The following is a 22887-nucleotide window of genomic DNA, read 5'->3' on the forward strand; positions in this document are numbered from 1 at the left end:
CTATAGCTCCATAACAACCCTGAGAATTTTATTAGCATTTTAATCACTGTTTCCAAGGGACAATGCCTTCCAACATCCAAATCCCCAAACAAACAAATTTGGTAATACAAACCATTAACAAGCTGGGAAATGCTTGTTCTCCACAGTGCAGTGAATTATGATTTTAAGAAGACTGTATTCAGTGGTAGTTTTTAAAAAATAGATTGGCAAATTTTACAATGGGTCCTTGATGAAATGTCCTAAAATTCTCATATTCACTTTTCTTAAAATTCAACTAAAACAAGCATCTACTTAGAGCCCACATACCCAAGGCAGTAGACATGGTGGATGATTTAGCCTATTAAGACAAGGTCCCTACCCTCAAGGAGCTGCCTGCACAATACTCTCCAGCTCCAATCAAGATTATCTACTCCCTCTCTCTCAATGGAGTTATCCATGTACTTTCATAGCTGTACTTATTTTTCTTTACCTAGAATTTCATTTTCAAGACCTACATCAGCCCCCTACATGAACATGAATTTCCTTTCTAATCTTCTCTGCCACTTATTGCCTGATAAATTAAATATTGCCCTGGGTTATTATCTTTTTTACAACAGTGTCTTCACCACTGAACAAGCATGTTGACTTCTGACTGCAAGCACTAGATCTTGAACTTTTTTGTAGTCTCTCTCAGACAAGTAGTAAAATTGTCTTCTAATACAAAATATTCCGTAAGCCTACCTTGGGAGTGAACTGAAATTTAAGGCCTGATGCTTAATGTACTCTAGCAAAACCTTAGAGAAGCAGCATAGTTAAGAGTTCACACTCTGAGGTTAAAAAAAAAAAAAGTTCTGGAAATCCCGGCTCTACTGCTACATAACTGACCTTGGGTAAGTACTTAATTGCTCCAAATCTGTTTCCTCAACTGTATAGACTATTAGTATCCACTTCCTAGATTTGTGAAGATAAATAAAATCAAGTGTATAAAGCGCAATTTAAGCATTAATATTAACTATTACATACAGAGAAACAGGAGAATGATAAATGTTTTCTTTACCTCTTGATTCCTTGGAATAATTTCAGTTGGTGGTGAAGCATATGAAATAAAAGTAGACCTTAGTTATTTCTACCCACTGAATATTCAATATTAATATTCATATGTGGAGCATCACATTTTTATTCAAATTAAAGCTTTAACTCTGATACCTACAGAACTGCCTACCTACCGGCTATACCATTTTATTTTACTTCTTTAATCCTTTATGGAACATGCATCACCAGAATTCCTTGGACTTAAAAGTCACTAATATATACTACTATACAGGTTATCTGGAAAAAAATAATTTGGGTTCACTGATGGAAGTTTCTTTTTAGGAAGTAATGAGAAGCACTGTTTCAAGGTTTTGTTCTCAAATAATTTTTTTTTTCCATTTCTCTTCCAAAGGTTTATTTCAATTACCATTCATTATTTGGAAAAAAAGTAATTTTACAAGAGACCAAGGACAGTAGATGACAGGCACTATCCTGGAAAACAGGAAACACACAAATGCCCTCTCTCTCTTTCAAAGAGTTCCTAGTCTTTACATTTCTCATTCTAATGTTTCCCCATTTCTCCAAAACCCTAATATGACTATGGTTCAATTCCTACAAAAGGATTTTTCAAAAATGCTGAAATTTCAAAATTTTGAAACTTGAGCCCATTTCTTTATATTCTCTCCATTAACAGACTATGTAGATATCTAAATAGGGACCTGAAATTTAAAGCCTCAAAGAGAACTTCTGCAATTACTTTGTGCAAGCCTTTCAGAAACAACAATTTAATCCCAAATTAGGTAACTTGCTCAGGATCTCACAACAAAAAACTATGTATGTGATTAGTAGGTCAAATTCTCCGAGTTCTACCATGAGAATTTTTTTTCTTCTTTTTAGCAGCCCTGTTTTCTTTTCCTCCCCTTAGTACAAGGTAGATTGCTTTGCATGTAAGGTATTCCATAATGTTAATTTACCTTTGTCATGAAGACCCTCTAGCATAAAGTATTTTAACACACATAGTGACAAACCGCGATGTCTACACCAAATAAATATAATTTTTTTAAAAAGAACATGTAAAAATAAATGCCTGTACTGAAAATCTGCAGAAAATCTTAGAAATACTTGACTTCAAAGCTTACCATTTTAGCTAATCCTTAAATGTCTGTAACTTAATATACAAAACATTTTAGTTCCAATGACTTGTCTGTTAACTAGATAAGCACAGTATATTATAAAAAGATCTTTAAAACAGTATTAATAAAAATGTTAATGATACCAAATTACTGGAAGCCATTTACCTTTTCTAAAAATATTTTCTACAATTTTCAACAACTCTTAGAAATAAATGGATATTATAATTTTAGGAGAATAACAAATCTTCCAAGCAATGTTTTGAATCACTAAAGCCCAGACTGGTTGATAAACCATTTTAACTTCAGCATTGACTACCATATAACTTAGCATCAAAGAATTAATATTTCTTTCACCGAGTTTATAAAATAAAAACAAGCTCGTATATATTTTTCCTTTACCTGAAGTTTAAGAAGTTATTTAAAGAAGCTTCCCAGTCAATAATCACCTATGCAGTATCACCCCATAACATGATTTCTTCAGTCTTTCTATGCATATTACCAATACTTGACTACCTTTCCACTGAAACTGAGAATAATCAGGATGAAACTTAGTACTTTTACAGGATGAGCCAAATTGACAGAAAAGGGGGTAAAATCACACCACATACCTTAAATAGGTTAAAATTATATATATTCTATGCAAATGTTTATTTAAATTGAGAGCAAGCAAAGTTCCAAAGGAAATCAAACAGCACTTTAATATTTTTAAAAACTTATATTTCTCCCATTAATCTTTTGCTCTAGAACTAGAAATCTAAAATTCCAAAATAAACGTCACTTCCAAAAAGTCAAAAACTAAAATACTTAGTATTAGCAAACTAGTTTTTAAAAGTTTCAAATACAAGACTTAAAAATTCAAAGGTAGCAAAACTTTTTAAAAATCATATTTGGTTTTGAAGTAACAGAACTAAACTGTATGCACTTCTTTGGTCATTTTAATACACCAGTGCATCAATTTAATTAGGAACACTATCATTGTTTTTATCGTGGTTCTTAACAAATCAGGAAATTTCTTCCCTGTTGAAAAGGTTTGAGCACGTTTCAGGTGTATTGTTAATACAAAAAAAAAAAACTACTCTTTGGCCACAATTTTAATTGGAGACGTTCTAGTTATGACAACCAAATCCTTAGAAAACAAAACGTAAGTATTAAAGAAATAAAAAGCTCTTTTACCTTTATTTTATTTTCTTAAGCTTATTCATTTATGAGGAAATGGAAGGTGGAAAGGAAGAATCTAACAATTATTGTAGTGCAAGAGGGAGACCAAAGGTAATCGGGAAAATTTAACAATTCTTCGACATACACTTTGTCAGGAGCTTAGAGCCGACAGTTTCAAGTCCCCTGGAACAGAACCTCTATAATGAAGCCTCATGGTCACCATCCCCATGTGAGAAGACTCATTTGCTCGTTTTACTTTTCGGTTTAAGATTCAGCGATTCACCCATGTGGCAGTGATTCTGGATATGAGGAAACGCCACTGAAAACCCAAGTTCTACCTAGCGTTTAATCTGACAAGGGAAACTGACAGCGATACTGGCGGGAAAACCTTACAAGGAAAGTTTCCTCTACCCTGGCTCCCCTCCCCCTTCTTCTCACCTTCACTAAAAGGGATAATCCGAAGAAAGAGTATGCAACTCAATCCTCGAAGAGCTCCAAAAAAGTTAAACGTTCAAGCTAAATCCAACCAGGCCTATTCACACCTCCGAGAAGGGAGTCGGCTGCTAGTCCCCGAGCGGGCAGCCGCAAGGGCCCCACCGAGCTGGTCGGCCTAGCGCCTCGGGCCGGCCCCCGGATAGGCCCGGCTGCCCGGTCTCCAAGCCTAGAGTAACTCCCCTTCCCCAGCAATGGTGGATGTTTTCACTGCTTCACGCTACCTGGGACGCCGAGAATCACGTCCCGGAGGCAGAGAATGAGATGGGGGCGTTTGGAGACGTACACGGAAGGGACCTAGGGCCAGCGACCGACAAGTGCCTGAAAGGAAAAATGGGGGAGTAGGGTGGCGGGACGGAGACAGAAGATGGGGAAAGAAAGGGGCCTGACAAGATCACGGAGCGAAGAGGTAGGCTGGCGACCTCGGGGAAACGAGAAAACAGGTTATGCCCCAAAAGGTGGAGCAAGGCCTGCGCTGAAAGCCAGGGCCTCGAATGGGGGCCCTCGAGATGGGCTTAGGGACGTATTTCGGCCTCACCTGAAGTCCTTGTCGCTGGATGTCATCTTCTCCAGCAAATTGGAAATATGGTACGAGGCACTCGCCATGTTGATGGCCTCGATCCCGCCCGCCGCCGCCGCTGCTGGGGCTCCTCCTTTCGCTCGCGGCGGTTCCCGCTCCCAGGGTCGCAGCGCGACGCGGCCGCCGACTAGTGAGGCGCTTCAGCGAGCAACCCCTTCCCCGGCAAAGCGAGGGTGTCCCGGGAGAAGCAGAGGCTGCAGTGCCGACCTAATGACGGCGCTGCTCGTGGAAGGTCGAGCCCATGAGAGGCGGGGAAATACAGCAAGGCGTCTCCAGAGATCCAGACACTTCCACTCAGGCCTGCCCAGCTCTTCACTCTCTCCGAATTCGCTCCCTAAAGCAAGAGGCCAAAACACGCCTCCTTTTCTCCGGGGGTGGCGGCGTCGGACGCGGGACGCTACGGAAAGCCGGGGTCAAGGTTCATATAGGCCCTCCACGCACGCTTCAGAGACGCTAGTTAAAGGGCAATCCTGTTGGCTGATCTCTATGTCAGTCTTTGCTTGAACGGCCTTTCCGGAGGCATGACTACGAGCAAAAGGGGATGTTCTCGCGATACTTTAAAACGACGGTTAAAGGACGGGGGGGCGAGTGGGACAAGCGAGCCACTAATGTGAAAATAATTTGGAAGACTTTTTCTGTATGGCGTTAAGAAAATAAGGTTTATGATTTTTAAGGACTATAAGATCTGAGAGTAGTGCTAATTAAGGGGTTAGCCTGGACAACAGAAGAATTATTGGCGGGAGCTTCCCTTTCGAATAGAAGCGTGGCCTACAGTGCCTTAACGCGGTGGTGGAAAAGTGCCACGTGAAAACCACAAATCCCAGAATTCAGTCTGGGTATTACAGTGGCTCAGGATGTGATTGGCTGCAGGAACTTGTAGTTTCCTCATTGGCTCCCGTGGGAGGAGTGACTACTGGGATTTGCAGTCTGGCAAGGCCCAGGGCTAGATAGGACGTTTAGATTATCGTGCGCTACGTTTCTGCGGTGAATTCGGATTTCTCCCAACAGACGTGTTTGTTGTTTAGGGATGTTTGCTGAAGTAGGCTGGGTGGTTCGGGCAGACGCATTGCGGATTCACGAATCCTGGTGTTCTTAGGAGAGGCCTAGTAGCGACTGACAAAATATCCTCATCCTCAAACGACATTTGAGCCCCCCGCCTTCTCTGGTTGGACACGCTGACTCCTTGCACCGTGGAGTCAGCTCCCTACAGCAAGCAGGACCGTAGTAAGACTAATGGGCCAGCGACAGGTGATTGTATTCGGAGCCTAATCGTTTTATTCAGAATAGCTAAAGACTACGTTCTATAGTTAGCTTTTGTGGACGTGATAATCCTGCAGCTGTGTATTTTATTGTTCTCCTGATATACTCACACAGCTGTCGGAGATTAATCAAATCATTTGTTTTAGTATCCAGGTATTTATCTGCTTAATATTTGGGATTTTCGCATAAATTTTGTCACCTGGTGATAAACCACCTAAAACTTTGTTATGGATTTGAGGTAGGTAGAATTGGAGCTAGCTGACCTTTCTAAAAGAAAAAGTAGAGGTCAGTGAAGAGAGAAGGAAAATTCAGTTTCGTTGTTACTGCCCCTCTTGTTTAAAAAAAACAAAAACAACAACAAAAAAAAACACAAAACTTTACGTAGCCCCCTACTTCAGAGTTCCTCAAACCAGGTAAAATCTTCCAGACGTAACCTTGCTTTCAACTACACTCACCAAATGTTGTTTTCTAATACCCAGGCACTGTTATGTGTGATAGCAGTTAACAAAACAGATGACATGTGATCTGGCCTCACATTGCATACCAAATTTCCTCTCATTACTCTTTGTCTACCCCCATGTATCCTTTTACTTTAATACTCTTTTCCTCCCTGGTGACGCCAAATCTCTTCTCTCATTTTACCCAAGTCTACCATCATTAGGTCTCCAATGAAACACATTTCCTGAATACTCCTGCCACAGTTAATTCCCTTCTGCTCTGAACAGCCTTTGCCCAGTGTTTAATATAAACCACACACACACACACACACACACACACACACACACACACACACACACACACACACACACACACACACACACACACACACACACACACACACACACACACACACACCCTCATGTACAAACAAGCAGGCCATTTTTCTTGCGTGGATTCCAAGGCTTGAAATCTTAGTCGTCTGGTAGTAACCCTTTTAACTTGTACCCAATCAAACACAAGTCATGTTTTGTCCTTTTTCATGTGTAAATCCTTTCATTTATCAGTTTCCAACCAAAAACTGATATTTGGAGTTAGACAGCTTGAATATAAATAATGTTTGTGCTACTTAGTCGCCATCTTAGGTAATTCACTGTAGTCTCTCTGAGCCACGGTATCATCAAGCTAAGGGGTTGCCCATGTGAGTACTTAGTACTTCATAGAGTTGTTTTAGGAGTTAAATAAAATATCTTATTTAAGTCCTTAGCACTTGGCTTGGAACATAATAATATTTACCGCACACTTACAAAGGTACAGGAAAACATTAATAAAAGTTAGCTATCATTATTATTATATTCTTTCAGCCTTTTATTCCTGTTCCAAAACCATTCTACATAGTCAGTTTAGAGTAGTCCAAAACATCATTTTTATAGGGCTACTCACCTGTTTAATAAGTTCAGTGTCTCTCTATTACAGAATAAAGTCCAAATGTTTTAGTAATCAGTGGCCTCCATCTGCCCCTAATCATTTATTTTTTACCTTTCTCCCATTATTCTAATATAAGACTTACTCCCACCAGTTTTTGTGTGTGTGTGTGCATGTGTGTGGTGTTATTTGTTTTGAGCCCCTCTGATACCCAACTACAAGTCTTTGCACATAGTAATAATAAAAGCACTTAGTTATGGATCAGGTACTGTATTAAATCCTTAGAACAGCTCTATGAAATTATACATTTTAAGTAGTAAAAGGCACAAAGAGGTTAACTTGCTAAAGGTCACCAAGGTGCAAGTCAGGATTCAAACCCAGGCAATGTTGCTTCAGAGCTCATACTCCAAACTGCTACTCTAGAATTCTTCTCCCAGCCTGGAAGAGCTTATCTCTCCCCATTCCCTCATTCTATGGTCTTGAACCAATCATAGTGTTTGTTTGTTCACCTATAGCTAAAGCATGACTTCCTTAAGAGTGTGTACCATCCTTAAACTTAAACCCTCCTGCTTCTTTGAAGTATTTAGCTGATGCCACATTTATAATGGGTTATAATAGAATTTAATTTTATTTTGTATTCTTGACCACTTAGAGATTTGATTTTTATATCACTGAATATAGCATGTTATTAAACAGTGAAGCAATGCTTTGTCTTAAGGATCTGTTAATGCTAAATTAATTTTAGGTACAAAAGGAAGTAAGTCTGAAAAAAGGCTAACCTCAAAGAGTTTTCTTTCTAGTCAATGGTCATAGTAGAAAATTGAGATGAGAAATATGAAAGAACAAGAAAAATGGAATCCTTCAAGCTGTTGGGAGATTCCCTTAATATTAAACCATAGTTGGACTTGGTTCACAGACATTCATTGACTGCTGACCCTGTGCCAAGCCTGTACTATACAGTAGGGATGTAAAGGTGAAAAGCCATGTTCCTTAACCTTGAGGACGTTTCATGTTGACCAAATCTTTAATTTCATAGAAAAATTCTTGTATTTTAGGCAAAAGTAAGAAAAATTCTCACCCTAAGTGTATAATCAAAATAGCTTTATATTTATATTCTATATTTGAAAACAAGGAATAGATCCTAAAATTGTTTTTAAAAATTTTAAATATGGTAGAACTGAGGTGGGTTGAGTAGTAACAGATGAATATCTGTAAAATAATTGATTTATTGAGTAATCTTAAATTGTTGAGTTACAACACGAAATATTATCCAGTTGTTTTGTTTTTCAAACACATAGTGTCAAATATTTTCTATGGCCTTTAATGATATCTTGGATAGACTTCCTAACTTTCCAGACTCTCTGATATTAAAAGTTCAGTCCAGTTTAGACTGAAGGCCAGCCAAGTATCCCCTTCAGCTTCTAGATCCTCTAAGGTTTAGAGGAAAGGTAAAAGAAAAGGTAAGAGGAAAGAGGCAAATTTTGTTTATATAATTGGTATATTTACAGTTCTCTTTTGACTGGCCGATAGCCTAATGCTGGCTTGTTCGTGAGGGACGTTATAATTATTTAAAGTGTCTCATGGAGGCCTCACCATTACACCCTTCCTTGACATAACACGTCTGAGTATTCCATAGCCCTCCAGGTGGCAAACAGTACTCTAGAGGGCTCAAAACCAACTTACTTTGCAGTTGTCCACTGACCTCCTAGAAGCCCGTGCATCCTTGCCACTGCCACCTATAGAGGGAGTATAGACTGCTATTCTGCTGAGCCCCCTTTTTACCCTATCACTTCTCTCCAGTTTTCTTCCCCTGCTCAAATGAGCACAGATCAGCAGGAGGCCAACCAAGGAAAAAATAATCTGAAGTTGTTGGGGGTACCAACATGAAATGTTTCTTTGTGGTTTGTTTTTTTTTTTTTTTTTAATCACCACTTTCAAACACACTTACAGACTGGAGAGCATTGATGGGATGGTGGTAGCAAAATAAGTTCTAAAACATGTTCCGACTTGCCTTGCTGGGTCCCTAAAACTGGGAGGCTACGTTATGCCTAACATTTTCGGCTTTGGGGCTTCTAAGAGAATAAGAAATGTCTCATCTTATACATATGTGGAGGGAAAGTGAGAAAAAAGATCTCTAAGATAATGTGGATGGGCAGGAAAGAGGGACATGTTTAGAGTGATAGTAGCCCTTCTACTTGAAAATGAAAGGTCTGAAGTTATGTGGAAAGGAATGGAGTTTTCTTTGTCTATTTTATGGCTATTGAAGCCTAGGTATATAACATACAATTGCCCAGAGAAACTTAAGAGGAATGATACTGAGTTGGGTTATTTTCCTAAACTGGGTGACTTCCGTTTCCATTCTGCTGGATCTCCACAATTCAACCCCAAATGATGCACCTCCTGCATACCTGTCTTTTTGTTATGCTGAGTGTAATCTTGTTAAGATCCTTGAATATGTGTAAACAATATATGTTGAAATTTGACACCCACAATTATTTTGAAAGAATAACAAACTGACTTTATTTGGGTTATAGGTTATTCAACTTCTTAATAACTTCATCTGTTTATCTGCTCCTTGAGCATTTGAAAGTTCATAAGCACCCCTACTAGAGACCAGGAATGTAAATGAAAGGAAATGAGTTTAAAGCTCTCTTTTTTCACTAAAGGTAGTTCTGATATGGCAGATGAAGAAAAAAGCCAAAGCTCTAAGGGGAAAAATAACCCTTGAGGGCTTTGTATGGGTTTCCATCCTTCTCCCCTATTAATACAAAGAGGCTCTACTGCAGCATTTTCCAAACTGTGCTGTGGAACACTAGTTCCCTAAAATATGATTTGAAACAGTTACTCTGGGGGGTGGGGAGGGTAGAAAGGGAGTTTTTGTGATTAAAAAAAAAAAGTTTAGAACCATGTTCTTAACTGCAGAATGTCTCAAAACATTTAATATGCTAATGTTTATCCTGAATTCCCCCCAAGAGGAATATATGGTTTTCAGCTGCTTCACACATTTGAGCATAGAACTTTTTAAGGCCTTCCTTCTACCACCTCAAGGAATTAGAGTTTCATGGAACATAATTTGAAAACTTCTGTTCTACTGGTAATTTTTTTCTGAATTGAATGCTGTATGGGTGATGGGGGATCGGTAGGTATTGGTAGAAAATAAGAATATCTGACATTCATTTTAGAATAGCCTTCTGCCAGTAAATGTGGTCTGTGGTTGTGCCAGTTTGAATGTATTATGTCCCCCAGAAAAAGCCATATTCTTTGATGCAGTCTTGCCGGGCAGATGTTTTGGTGCTGATTAGATTTGCATGGAAATGTGCTCTACCCAATTGTAGGTGATAACTCTGATGAGATATTTCCATGGAGGCATGGCCCCACCCATTCAGGGTGGGCCTTGATCAGTGGAGCCATATATATGATCTGGCAAACGGAAGGAACTCAGTGCAGCTGTGAGGGACATTTTGAAGAGGAGCTACAGCCAACAGGGACACTTTGAAGAAAGCACAGGAGCTGCAGATGAGAGATAGTTTGAAAACGGCCATTGGAAGCAGAACTCTTGCTCCGGAGAAGCTGAGAGGGGACAAATATCCCAAGTGCAACTAAGAGTGACATTTTTGAGGAACTGCAGCCTAGAGAGGAGCGTCCTGGGAGAAAGCCATTTTGAAACCAGAACTTTGGAGCAGACACGAGCCACATGCCTTCCCAGCTAACAGAGGTTTTCCAGATACCATTGGCCATCCTGTAGTGAAGGTACCCAATTGCTGATGTGTTACCTTGGACACTTTATGGCCTTAGGACTGTAACTGTGTAACCAAATAAACCCCTTTATAAAAGCCAATCCATTTCTGGTGTTTTGCATTCTGGCAGCATTAGCAAACTAGAACAGTGGTCAATTCATATATTTGTTGTAAATTGAGTCAAAGAAAATGAACATAGAGCTCTATTTATTCCACCAGTTAATTTCTTTTTTTTTTTAACATTTTTTTTTCATTTTTTTTGAGATTGTTCAGATACCATACAATTATCCAGAGATCCAAAGTGTACAATCACTTGCCCCTGGGTACCCTCATACAGCTGTGCATCCATCACACTTCATTTTTGTTCAATTTTTAGAAACTTTTCATTACTCCAGACAAGAAATAAAGTGAAAGATGAAAAAAGAAAAAAAGAAAAGGAAATTCTAATCCTCCACTATCACTAACCAACCCCCCTCAATTGTTGACTCATAGTATTGATATAGTACTTTTGTTACTGTTTATGAAAAAATGTTGAAATACTACTAACTGTAGTATATAGTTTGTAATAGGTATATAGTTCTTCCCTATATGTCCCTCTATTATTAACTTCTAATTGTATTGTCATACATTTGTTCTGGTTCATGGAAGTGATTTCTAGTATTTGTACAGTTGATCATGGACATTGCCCACCATAGGATTCAATTTTATACATTCCCATCTTTTGACCTCCAACTTTCCTTCTGGTGACATACATGACTCTGAGCTTCCCCTTTCCACCTCATTCACACACCATTCGGTGCTGTTAGTTCTTCTCACATCTTGCTACCAACACCCCTGTTCATTTCCAAACATTTGAGTTCATCCTAATTCAACATTCTCCTCATATTAAGCAACCACTCCCCATTCTTAAGCCTCATCCTATATCTTGGTACCTTATATTTCATGTCTATGAGTTTACATATTATAATTAGTTCCTGTCAGTGAGACCCTGTAATAATTGTCTTAATGTGTCTGGCTTATTTCACTCAGTATATTGCCCTTGAGGTTTTGTCATCAACCCATTTTTTTTTTTTAATATGGTTTTGTTCACTCACCATACATTCCATCCCAAGTAAATAATCGATGGTTTTCTGCATGGTCATACATTTATGTGTTCACCACCTTCACCACTATCTATATAAGAGCATCTACATTTCTTCCACAAGGCAGGAGGGAGAGTCAAAGAAGGTAGAGAGGCAAAAGAAAGAGGAAAAAAAAAATGACAGCTAGGAAGCAGCAGAAGGAAAAATAACCTTAAATCAAAGTGGAATAAAGAATCAGACAATACCACCAATGTCAAGTGTCTAACATGCCTCCCCTATTCCCCCCTCTTATCTGCATTCACCTTGGTATATCACCTTTTTACATTAAAGGAAGCATAATACAATGATTCTATTAGTTACAGTCTCTAGTTTATGCTGATTGCATCCCTCCCCCAATGCCTCCCCATTTTTAACACCTTGCAAGGTTGACATTTGCTTGTTCTCCCTCGTAAAAGAACATATTTGTACATTTTATCACAATTGTTGAATACTCTAGATTTCACCAAGTTACACAGTCCCAGTCTTTATCTTTCCTCCTTTCTTGCGGTGTTTCACATGCTCCCCACCTTCCTCTCTCAACCGTATTCATAGTTACCTTTGTTCAGTGTACTTACATTGTTGTGCTACCATCTCCCAAAATTGTGTTCCAAACCATGCACTCTTGTCTTCTGTCACCCTGTAGTGCTCCCTTTAGTATTTCCTGTAGGACAGGTGTCTTGTTCACAAAGTCTCTCATTGTCTGTTTGTCAGAAAATATTTTGAGATCTCCCTCATATTTGAAGGACAGCTTTGCTGGATACAGGATTCTTGGTTGGCGGTTTTTCTCTTTCAGTGTCTTAAATATATCACACCACTTCCTTCTTGCCTCCATGGTTTCTGCTGAGCGATCTGCACATAGTCTTTTTAAGCTTCCTTTGTATGTAATAGATCGCTTTTCTCTTGCTGCTTTCAGGATTCTCTCTTTGTCTTTGACATTTGATAATCTGGTTATTAAGTGTCTTGGCGTAGGCCTATTCATATCTCTTCCATTTGGAGTATGCTGTGCTTCTTGGATCTGTAATTTTATGTCTTTCATAAGAGATGGGAAATTTTCATTAATTATTTCCTGTATTATTGCTTCTGCCCCCTTTCCCTTCTCTTCTCCTTCTGGGACACCAATGATACGTACATTATTGTACTTTGTTTCATCCTTGAGTTCCCGGAGACGTTGCTCATATTTTTTCATTCTTTTCTCCATCTGCTCCTTTGCTTGTAGGCTTTCAGGTGTTTTGTTCTCCAGTTCCTGGGTGTTTTCTTCTGCCTCTTGAGATCTGCTGTTGCATGTTTTCATTGTGTCTTTCATCTCTTGTGTTGTGCCTTTCATTTCCATAGATTCTTCTAGTTGTTTTTTTGAACTTTTGATTTCTGCCGTATACATGTCCAGTGCTTCCTTTACTGCCTCTATCTCTTTTGCAATATCTTCTCTAAACTTTTTGAATTGATTTAGCATTAGTTGTTTAAATTCCTGTATCTCAGTTGAAGTGTACGTTTGTTCCTTTGACTGGGCCATAACTTTGTTTTTCTTAGTGTAGGTTTTAATTTTCTGTTGTCTAGGCATGGTTTCCTTGGTTATTCAAATCAGGTTTTCCCAGACCAGAACAGGCTCAAGTCCCAGAGGGAAGAAATATTCAGTATTTGGTTTCCCTGTGGGTGTGTCTTAGAAAATTGCTCCACCCTTTGAGGCCTCAGGTCACTGTGCTTTTCTGCCCGGCAGGTGGCGCCTGTCAGCCTATAATTCTTGACTGGTGTGAGGAGGTATGGCCGTGTTCCCCCAGGCTCTGGGGTCTGGTTCTGAATGGAAAGGGCCCCACCCCTTTCCTCCTAGAGAAGACAGACCCCCCAGGTGGAGGTCATTAGCATTTCAATGGTCTCACTCTCTGCTTGTGCTGTCTCCGCCCTTCCTCGAGTCACAGCCCTGGAAACTGAAAATGATTGGGGCTTTCTCCACTGAGCCAAAAAAGAAACAGTCCCCTTCAGACCCAGTCCAAGGCGACCCTCCGGCTCTCCCAGGTCAGTCGTCACCCAAAGCCTATGTCTGTTTTTGGGGATGCGTACCTGTAGTGAGCAGTTCACACTCGCTACTTAAAACCCCAGTTGGAGCTCAGCTGAGCTATATTCGCTTGCTGGGAGAGAGCTTCTCTCTGGCACCACAAGGCTTTGCAGCTTGGGCTATGGGGGAGGGGGTCTCACAACTTGGTTCCGCAGGTTTTACTTACAGATTTTATGCTGTGTTCTCGGGCATTCCTCCCAATTCAGGTTGGTGTATGATGAGTGGATGGTCTCGTTTGTCCCCCCGCAGTTATTCTGGATTATTTACTAGTTGTTTCTGGTTTTTTGTAGTTGTTCCAGGGAGACTACTAAGCTTCCACTCCTCTCTATGCCACCATCTTGCCTGAAACCACCAGTTAATTTCTGAAATATAAATAAGTCTGTTGAATGTCAAAACTCGTATGTTAATAGGTGAGAGAAAAGGGCAGTTCTGATTTGTGTGTCACTTTAGATAGGTTTGCACTCAAATAAACAGATGCAAAATACTTACTGTTATAGATCATTTATCAATACTGAATTCAACTTAGATGCATAAAGGAAGTAGATGCTATGTTATACTAACCTCAAGGAAACTTATTTCCATTTGATGAGAAACGAACCAAGAGCTAGAATTTTTCCTATGATCTACTCTTTTCTAAAAACAATTGCTAGAATTCTTGGTTAATATTTAGTGTCATTCTAAGTCAAACATAATTGTTCTCTGAAGGGACTATTCTTTCACTGTTAGAAATACATTTGCAGCATATTAGAGCAAATTACAAAGATTATTTATGTCACAGAAGTACTTCCTTTGGAGCATCTACTATTTTATTGATTTTTACAGTAGTATTAACCATCATATGGCATCTAAAAATCATAGCATTTTCTGATAGGAATTTATAAGAGCACTGTCCAGGATTTTTGGAAAACTAAAAATTTAACAATACAAATGAAAATCTGCTTATCAGTTTTAGCAGAAGAATGCAAAAAGAAACCTCCTAGAATTCAGCAAATGCTGCAGTTTGCTTTAAATAGAGATGGTGTGCTGATGTGTTTTGTTCTGTTGCTTACTTGACAGGTGCAAGTTTTGATTTTTGATAAAAGGTTTTAAGGAATAATTAAATAGAAATTATGAGTCCACAGGATTAGAGATTTTAAAAATATTACAGTAAAATGAGACTGAAGAAAAATAGTAATGTTAATGAAAATAAATTTAATGTAATTGTACTGAATTTGGCAATGGATATTTTGTGCAAAGATATCAATCAATCATTGCTACTTATACTAATAGATTAAGTGGTAAAAATATTACATTTGAGAAAAAACATTTGCTGATTGTATAAAATAAGTGTTGCAGTATTTATGTATTTTGGAAATAAAGCAAATGTTTTCCATATGGTCTAAGGAAAAAACTCAAGTAAACTCTTCATGGAGAATGCAATAAGAATTTTGCATCAATTCCTAACAAGTAGCAGGATGTTGTTTAATGGATGTAGTTTATTAACATTTAAAATATGTCACATTCTAGAAGAAAATGTTTATTGATCGGGACAAACTATTACTTTTAATTGTAGTTCAACCAAGGCTCAAAATAGTAGAAATAACTTGCAAACAATATATTTGATAGAGTACTTATATTTTGATTATGTAATCAATTCAAACAACTCAATAATACAAAAATTCCAATTATTAATAAATTTACCCAAGGATGTAAAGGAATTATACATGAAAAAGAACGAAACATTGCTAAAAGAAATCAAAGAAGACCTAAATAAATGGAAAGACATTCCATACTCATGGATTGGAAGACTAAATGTTGTTAAGATGTCAATTCTACGCAAAGTGATTTACAGATTCAACACAATCCCAATCAAAATTCCAACAATCTTCTTTGCAGAAATGGAAAAAAACAATCATTAGACTTATTTGGAAGAGTAAAGGGCCCTGAATAGCCAAAACCTTCTTAAAATGAAAGAACAAAGGTGAAGGACTCACACATCCCAATTTTGAAACGAACTACAAAGCTACAGTGGTCAAAACAGCATGGTACTGGCACAAGAACAGACTTACATACAAATGGAATTGAATTGAGAGTTCAGAAATAGATACTTACATCTATGGCCAATTGATTCTTTTAATTTATATTCAGTTTTATTGAGATATATTCACATACCATACAATCATCCATGGTGTGCAGTCAGCTGTTCACAGTACCATCATATAGTAGTGCATTCATCACCCCAATCAACTTTTGAAAATTTCCTTACTCCGAAATATAAAAATAAAAACAAGAATAAAAATAAAAGTAAAAAAGAACATTCAAAGCTTTCCATCCCTCCCCATCCCACTCCATTTTGCATTTAGTTTTTGTTCCCATTTTTCTACTCATCTGTCCATACACTGGATAAAGGGAGTGTGAACCACAAGGTTTTCACAATTACAGAGTCACACCATATAAGCTACATAGTTATGCAGTTGTCTTCAAGAATCAAAGCTCCTGGGTTGCAGATCGACAGTTTCAGGTATTTCCTTCTAGCTATTCCAGTACACTAAAACTAAAAAGGGATATCTGTATGGCACATAAGAATGTCCTCCAGAGTGACCTTTTGACTCCATTTGAAATCTCTCAGCCACTGAAACTTTGTTTCATTTTGCTTTCTCCTTTTGGTCAAGAAGATTTTCTTAATCCCATGATGCCAGGTGCAGGCTCATCACTGGGAGTCATGTACCACATTGCCAGGGAGATTTGTACCCCTGGGGGTCGTGCCCCACATGAGTTCTCCTGCTGCGTGGGCTTAGAGAGAAAGAGAGAGGGGCCACATCTGGGCAACAAAGAGGTTCTCTGGGAGAGACTCTTAAGCACAGTTATAAAGTAGGCTTAGCCTTTCCTTTGCAGTAACAGGCTTCATAAGGGCAAGCCCCAAGATCAAGGGTTCCTATGGCCAATTGAATTTTGACAATGGTGGCAAGCCCACTCAATGGGAAAATAATAGTATCTTCAATAAATGGTGCTGGGAAAACTAGGTATCCATATGCACACCATATATAAAAATCAATTCAAAATGGATCAAAGACCTAAATTTAAGAACCAGAACTAAAATTTCTGGAAGAAAACATAGTGAGGCAAAAAAGAAAAGAAAAGATACTTCACCAAAGAAGATACATGAATGGCAAATAAAGAAAAGAAAAGATGCCTCCCCCCTCAAAAAAAAGAAAAGAAATTTTTAAAAAAAGAAAACGTAGGGAAGCATCTTCAGGACCTTTTGTTAGGCAGTGGTCTCTTAGACTTTATACCCAAAGCAAAAGCAACAAAAGAAAAAATAAACAAATGGAAACTTTTGTGCATCATAGGACTTCATAGAAGTAAAATGACCCTCTACAGAATGGGAGAAAATATTTGGAAACCACATACCTGATAAGAGTTTAATATTCAGAATTTATATAGAAGTCCTACAATTCAACAACAAAAAGGAATAACTCAATTAAAATATGGGCAAACAACTTACATAGATATTTCTCCAAAGAAGATATATAAATAGCACATGAAAAATGCCCAACATTATTAGCCATCAGGGAAATACAAACCAAACCTACAATAAGTTACCATTTCACACCCATTAGAATGGCTTCTGTTTAAAAAAAAAAGGAAAATAACAAGTGTTGGAGAGGATGTGGAGAAATAGGATCACTCATTCATTGTTGACGAGAATGTAAAATGGTGCAGCCAGTGTGGAAAACAATTTGGTATCCCTCAAAAAGTTACATACGGAATTACTATATGATATGGCACTCCTGCTTCTAGTTACATACTCAAAGAATCAAAAGCAGGAGCTCAAACAGATATTTGCACATCAATATTCATAGTGACATTATTCATAGTCGCCAAAAATGGAAGCAGCCCAAGTGTCCATTAAGAGATGAATGGGCAAAAGGAATGTGGTATATACATGCAATGGAATATTATTTAGCCATGCAAAGGAACAAAGTTCTTATACATGCAACAACATGGATGAACCTTGAAAAAATCATGTTGAGTGAAATAATCCAGGCACAAAAGACAAATATTGTATGATCTGACTGATATGAATTAATCATTGTAAGCAAATTCATAGAATCTGAAACTATAATACAGGTTACAAGCAGCTGGGGTGAGGGTAAAGAATGGGGATTTAATTGTTAATTGGTGCACACTTTTTTTGTTTGGGGTGCTGGAAAAGGTTTGGTAATGTGCAGTTGTGATGATAAAACATTGTGAATGTAATCAGACTACTATATTATACTTATGAATGTGGTTAAAATGGAAAAATTTTGGTGGTATATATGTTGTTAGAACAAAAATGAAAAAAAAAAAGAGCCATAGGACTACAACACAAACAGTGAATCCTAATGTAAACTATGGACTGTAGTTAATAGTACAATTATAATAATGGTATCAACTGTAACAAAGGTGCCACACTAATGTAAAGGTTAAAAATGAGGACAGGTGTATAGAAACATTGAAACATTGTATTTTCTGCATGATCTTTCTGTAAACCTACAACTTCTCTGTTCTGGTTTGCTAGAGCTGCCGTTATACAAAATACCAGAGATGGGTTGGCTTTTATAAAGGGGATTTATTAAGTTACAAATTTAAGTTCTAAGGCCATGAAAATGTCCAAATTAAGGCATCAACAAGAGAAAGCCTTCACTGAAGAATGGCCGATGGCATCTGGAACACCTCTGTTAGCTGGGAAGGCATATGGCTGGCATCTGCTGGTCCTTTGCTCCCAGGTTGCTTTTCAAAATGGCATTCTCCAAAATGTCTCTGGGTCTCTCTTAGCTTTTCTGGGGCAAACTCTGGGCTTCATCTATTAGCTTAGCATCTCCAAGTGTCCTGTCCACATGTCCGACCATCTCTGAGTGTCAGCAAGCATCTTGGTCTGTGTCAGTGATCTAATCAAGACCCACCCTGAATGGGTGGGGCCACACCTTCATGGAATCAATCTAATCCAAAGGATCACCCACAGTTGGGTGAGTCACATCTCCATGGAAATACACAATGAAAAGGTTCCACCCTAACCAAAAGACTAATAAATCTGCCCCTACAAGACTGCACCAGAGAACATGGCTTTTTGTGGGGGACATAATATATCCACACTGGCACATTCTCTAATAAAAAAAAAAAAATGAAAACACTGGTCTGAAGTGAAACATCAGTGTCACTTCTTCCCATTTACCAGAGTGCCAGTATCGGCTCGAAGAGCGCCTGGTTTTCCTCATTCTGTGGACCTGTGGGCGCCACCCATTGTGCAACCCTGCAACACTGCACAAAGAGAATCAGTACCCTTTGTATCTTGTGTTCTGGGGAGTCTGCCAGGATCAGTGAGAAGGCAGGGATAACCCAAACCCCTCATGTTATTAAGTAAATCTTTTAGAAGAGAATAGATGAACTTATGAGCCACATTTGTACTTTTATACTTGCTTCACACTTGTAGATGTGTATATGTGTGTGTATGTATTTGTGTGTGTATATACTTCCCTGATTATAGTAGGTATATTTGTAATGTTTTAATTTATCAATTTGAGATCGACAATAGTCAATAATTAATAGTAACTTCGTAATGAGACTAAATATACCACTGTCATTTATTGAATAACTTTGGATCACACAGAAAACATAATGGATACTGGTGATGGGGTTTATTTTGCCCGCCATGGCCCCTGAGGAGCAGGACCCTAATCTCAAATGTAGAAACTATTTGTTAACTTTTCTTATATGAAGCCCATGCCTCCCCCATCCCATCCTCCAACCCCACCCCACCCCCAAAAAAAGGTTCCTTATTGAGAGATCCTCTCAATTAGGGAATGAAAGATACTCTGATTAATTGCTTTTCTAAGTAAATTCTGGTTAATCTGTATCTATCTATATATATTTAAGCAACTCATATTAAAAATGACTTCAGGATAGTATAGTGTACTTCATTACAGTAAAGGTGATTAAATCTCATTTTTTTTTCTGATGGAGGATTTTGTATGGACTCAGGATTACCATTCTTAACACCAACTCTCAATATCTAGCTGTATTGCAGTAGAAAATTAAATAGTGTCTGCTGACCTCAAGAAAACACCAGACATTTAGGGATTATTTTTACAAAGCTTATGTTGACATCATGTTCTTGTCATCTGTCCCATTCTCTGAAAGCAGAACACTGTCAGACCATTTTGTTTAAATTGAGGACTGGTAAATAGGGATGAAAGGTCTATCAATTTTGGTTTTACTTTAAGCAGTCCTTTTAGTGATCATTGCCTTAAAGAATAGTGCAAGAAAATGAATCATTTAGCCTAATGAAAAATTTAATATCTCTAATCCTGTTTCCTGACTTTTTCTATGAAAATTCAGCACTGCAGATTCTGAGAATATTTCTTATATTCTTTTCACCAGAAAGGGTAAGAATTCTCTAATATAGGAAGCAAAGAAAGATTCTACAGCTACAAGAGTTTGGAAACTCTAGGTATAAGGGAAACTAATTTTCTTCTTGGTTTCCAAATTCTATGAACACATACTGTCAGGTTGTTTTACATAATGAGCCCACTGCCTGTGTGCACATTATCTCAAAGATGAAAGGGTTTACCATCCACCTTATAAGAAATAAGATACACCTTATCTGTTTGTGTTGAATTCTCAGTGATGGTGAGCCATGACGCTTGATTCCAGTCTTTTCAGAAGGAAGCATTTGTACTTTAAAACATAAACTGTAAGGATGTTATTTCAGTTTGATTATGGTACTGTTTGAGTAAGCCAAACCTCAACCTGAACAAATTACCTAATTTTTTTTTTTCCAAGAATGGCCACAATGACAAATTGTTAGACTGCAGGGTGCTTAGTAAAGATTTTGAGTAATACTATAAAATATTGCATGTATTTTTTGTAGTTTATAAATAATAGCTATGTGCACAAGATGATCTTCAAATGAATACATAATTATATACGGGCATTTCATGATTTTTAGACATAAATATCACGTTACCTTTTAATTAAGTTACTTAAAGTTTTCTGCTAACAGTGCATCTTATAAGATTGAAGTAAAATTGTTGTCAAACTGCAGTGTATGGCAGCTTTTTTAAGACTTTGGAGTTGGATGGATATATATGAGTTAGAAAACTGGCTCCAGAGGTTAACTAGCCTCATTTTATAGAAGGATAAGAACCTCTAGGTTGCAGGTTTGTTGTAAAGACAAAATGGAAATATGTATTCACAAGACTTCACCTAGCACCTGCCGTATTGGTACAAACCATTCTCAGAAGTTAAAACATTTTATTAAATCGTTCCCACAGAACTCTCCGAGGAAAGGAAATCATGGTGATCAAGGGTAATTGATTATGTTAGAATCAGATGCAAAACTGAGTTCTCACTGCTTTTTAATCTATCACTGCTTCTTTTACATCCATCCATTGCTTCCAATGCAATCCTACCAGTCCATTGCTTGCTCTGGCATGACTCATAATGAAACTGGAAAGTTATCTAGCCTGTTTATGCTCACAAGCAAAATGTCTTTATTCATATCTATCTTCACCAAATCATTTCACAAATCTTCTTTCATAACATACTCCTATGTTTTTGCACTTGTGGTAAAGCATTGGGTCGATAGATGAGCAGTTCTTACCACAAATGTAATAATTGAATACAGTTTTGCCTCTATTGTCAGCAATCATAGTACGAGAAAACTCAAATGTCTCAAATAGGTATCTTAGGAGGTGGTTATTCATATTAGAATTCATTCATCATTAGTGTCTTGAAGAAAAAAGGGGGCTGGAAGAGAAGCTTAAAGCTAAAATGTCAAGGGTTCTTGAGAAATGAAGCAATGAAAAAATAATCAATTTGCCAAACTTTTATTTGCATATAATCTGACAGGGAAGATTAACCTATGGATACCCCTGGATCTTTTTATTTATTTGTTTTAATAATTTTAACTTTTTTTTTTGTATATACAAAAGGCAATTCAATATGTAAATAATGTCACTATGACAAAAATAGAACTGAGTTGAGGTACCTTTGTGTATAATCTTGTTCATGTATCAGGTGAAACTCATTCCTATTCCACTAGGGACAAAGGTAAACAGGAAACACTATAACCAGAGGGGTTGCAGAAAATAAGGACAAATAATAACAAAACATGATGAACTCTCTGCTTCCTCAATAGGCTTATTCAGTCGACATCTGTAACTGAGTGGTTCTGAAGTTTTGGGTGGTAGTTAGGGTCAGTTAGAGAATTACTCTTTGTTGTGCCTTGACTCAAATGTTGGACTCATCTGTGCCTCCTTTGGTTCTCTGCAGACCAGATTAAAATAAAAGTGCAGAATAGCTGTTCATTGCTTTAGCTTAATGGCTTCACAGAATTTTCTAGGGCATGTTCGTTAGATGACTATCCATTAGTTTCTGGGCTGCTATCAAGCTACTGATTCAGATGAATTAGGCTGTGTGCTATGACATAACAGCTATCTCAATATTTCTTTTTTTTAAATGAGTTATCACAGAAAATGAACACATAATTATAGGTCTTTAATGTGAATCTTACAGAGTGTAGGAGAAAAAATCTAAGGCAGGATTTTTCTTTTCTTTATTAGAAAAGTTGTGGTTTACAGAACAATCATGTATAAAATATAGGATTCCCATATGCCACCCACCAATTACAACTTGCATTGGTGTGGGACATTTGTTACAATTGATGATAGCACAGTTTTTTCTTTCTTTTTTTTTTTTTTTTTGTAGCAATATTACAAATTATTCAGTTAACATAAGATAATAACTATAATAACAATAAATCCACTGTAGCCAGTGGTTACAATCCCCCCTTATATTTTGTTCATTCCTCAATCTTGAGGGATTTGGGACAATGACCACCATGGCTGCTTCAAGCTGAGGAGGAATGTACATATTATGGAGCAGAGGAATGGAATTATTTTTAAGGTGGGATTTTTCAAACACATTTTTACCATGTCCCACATCAAAACAGGCATTTTTGGTC

General features: G+C 37.8%; 1 protein-coding gene across 1 annotated transcript in view; it reads right to left on the minus strand.

Annotated features, from left to right (window-relative positions):
* The window catches only part of CAND1 (cullin associated and neddylation dissociated 1), a 42095-nt gene extending 37335 nt beyond the window's left edge, over positions 1–4760 (minus strand). The window contains exon 1 of the mRNA XM_037845784.1: positions 4333–4760. Coding sequence (XP_037701712.1) covers positions 4333–4400 — 68 coding nt within the window. The 5' untranslated portion in view covers positions 4401–4760. The remainder of the gene's footprint in view (positions 1–4332) is intronic.
* Positions 4761–22887: the final 18127 nt, after the last annotated feature.

The sequence above is a fragment of the Choloepus didactylus genome, chromosome 8 (genome assembly GCF_015220235.1).
Source record: "Choloepus didactylus isolate mChoDid1 chromosome 8, mChoDid1.pri, whole genome shotgun sequence".
NCBI lineage: Eukaryota > Metazoa > Chordata > Mammalia > Pilosa > Megalonychidae > Choloepus > Choloepus didactylus.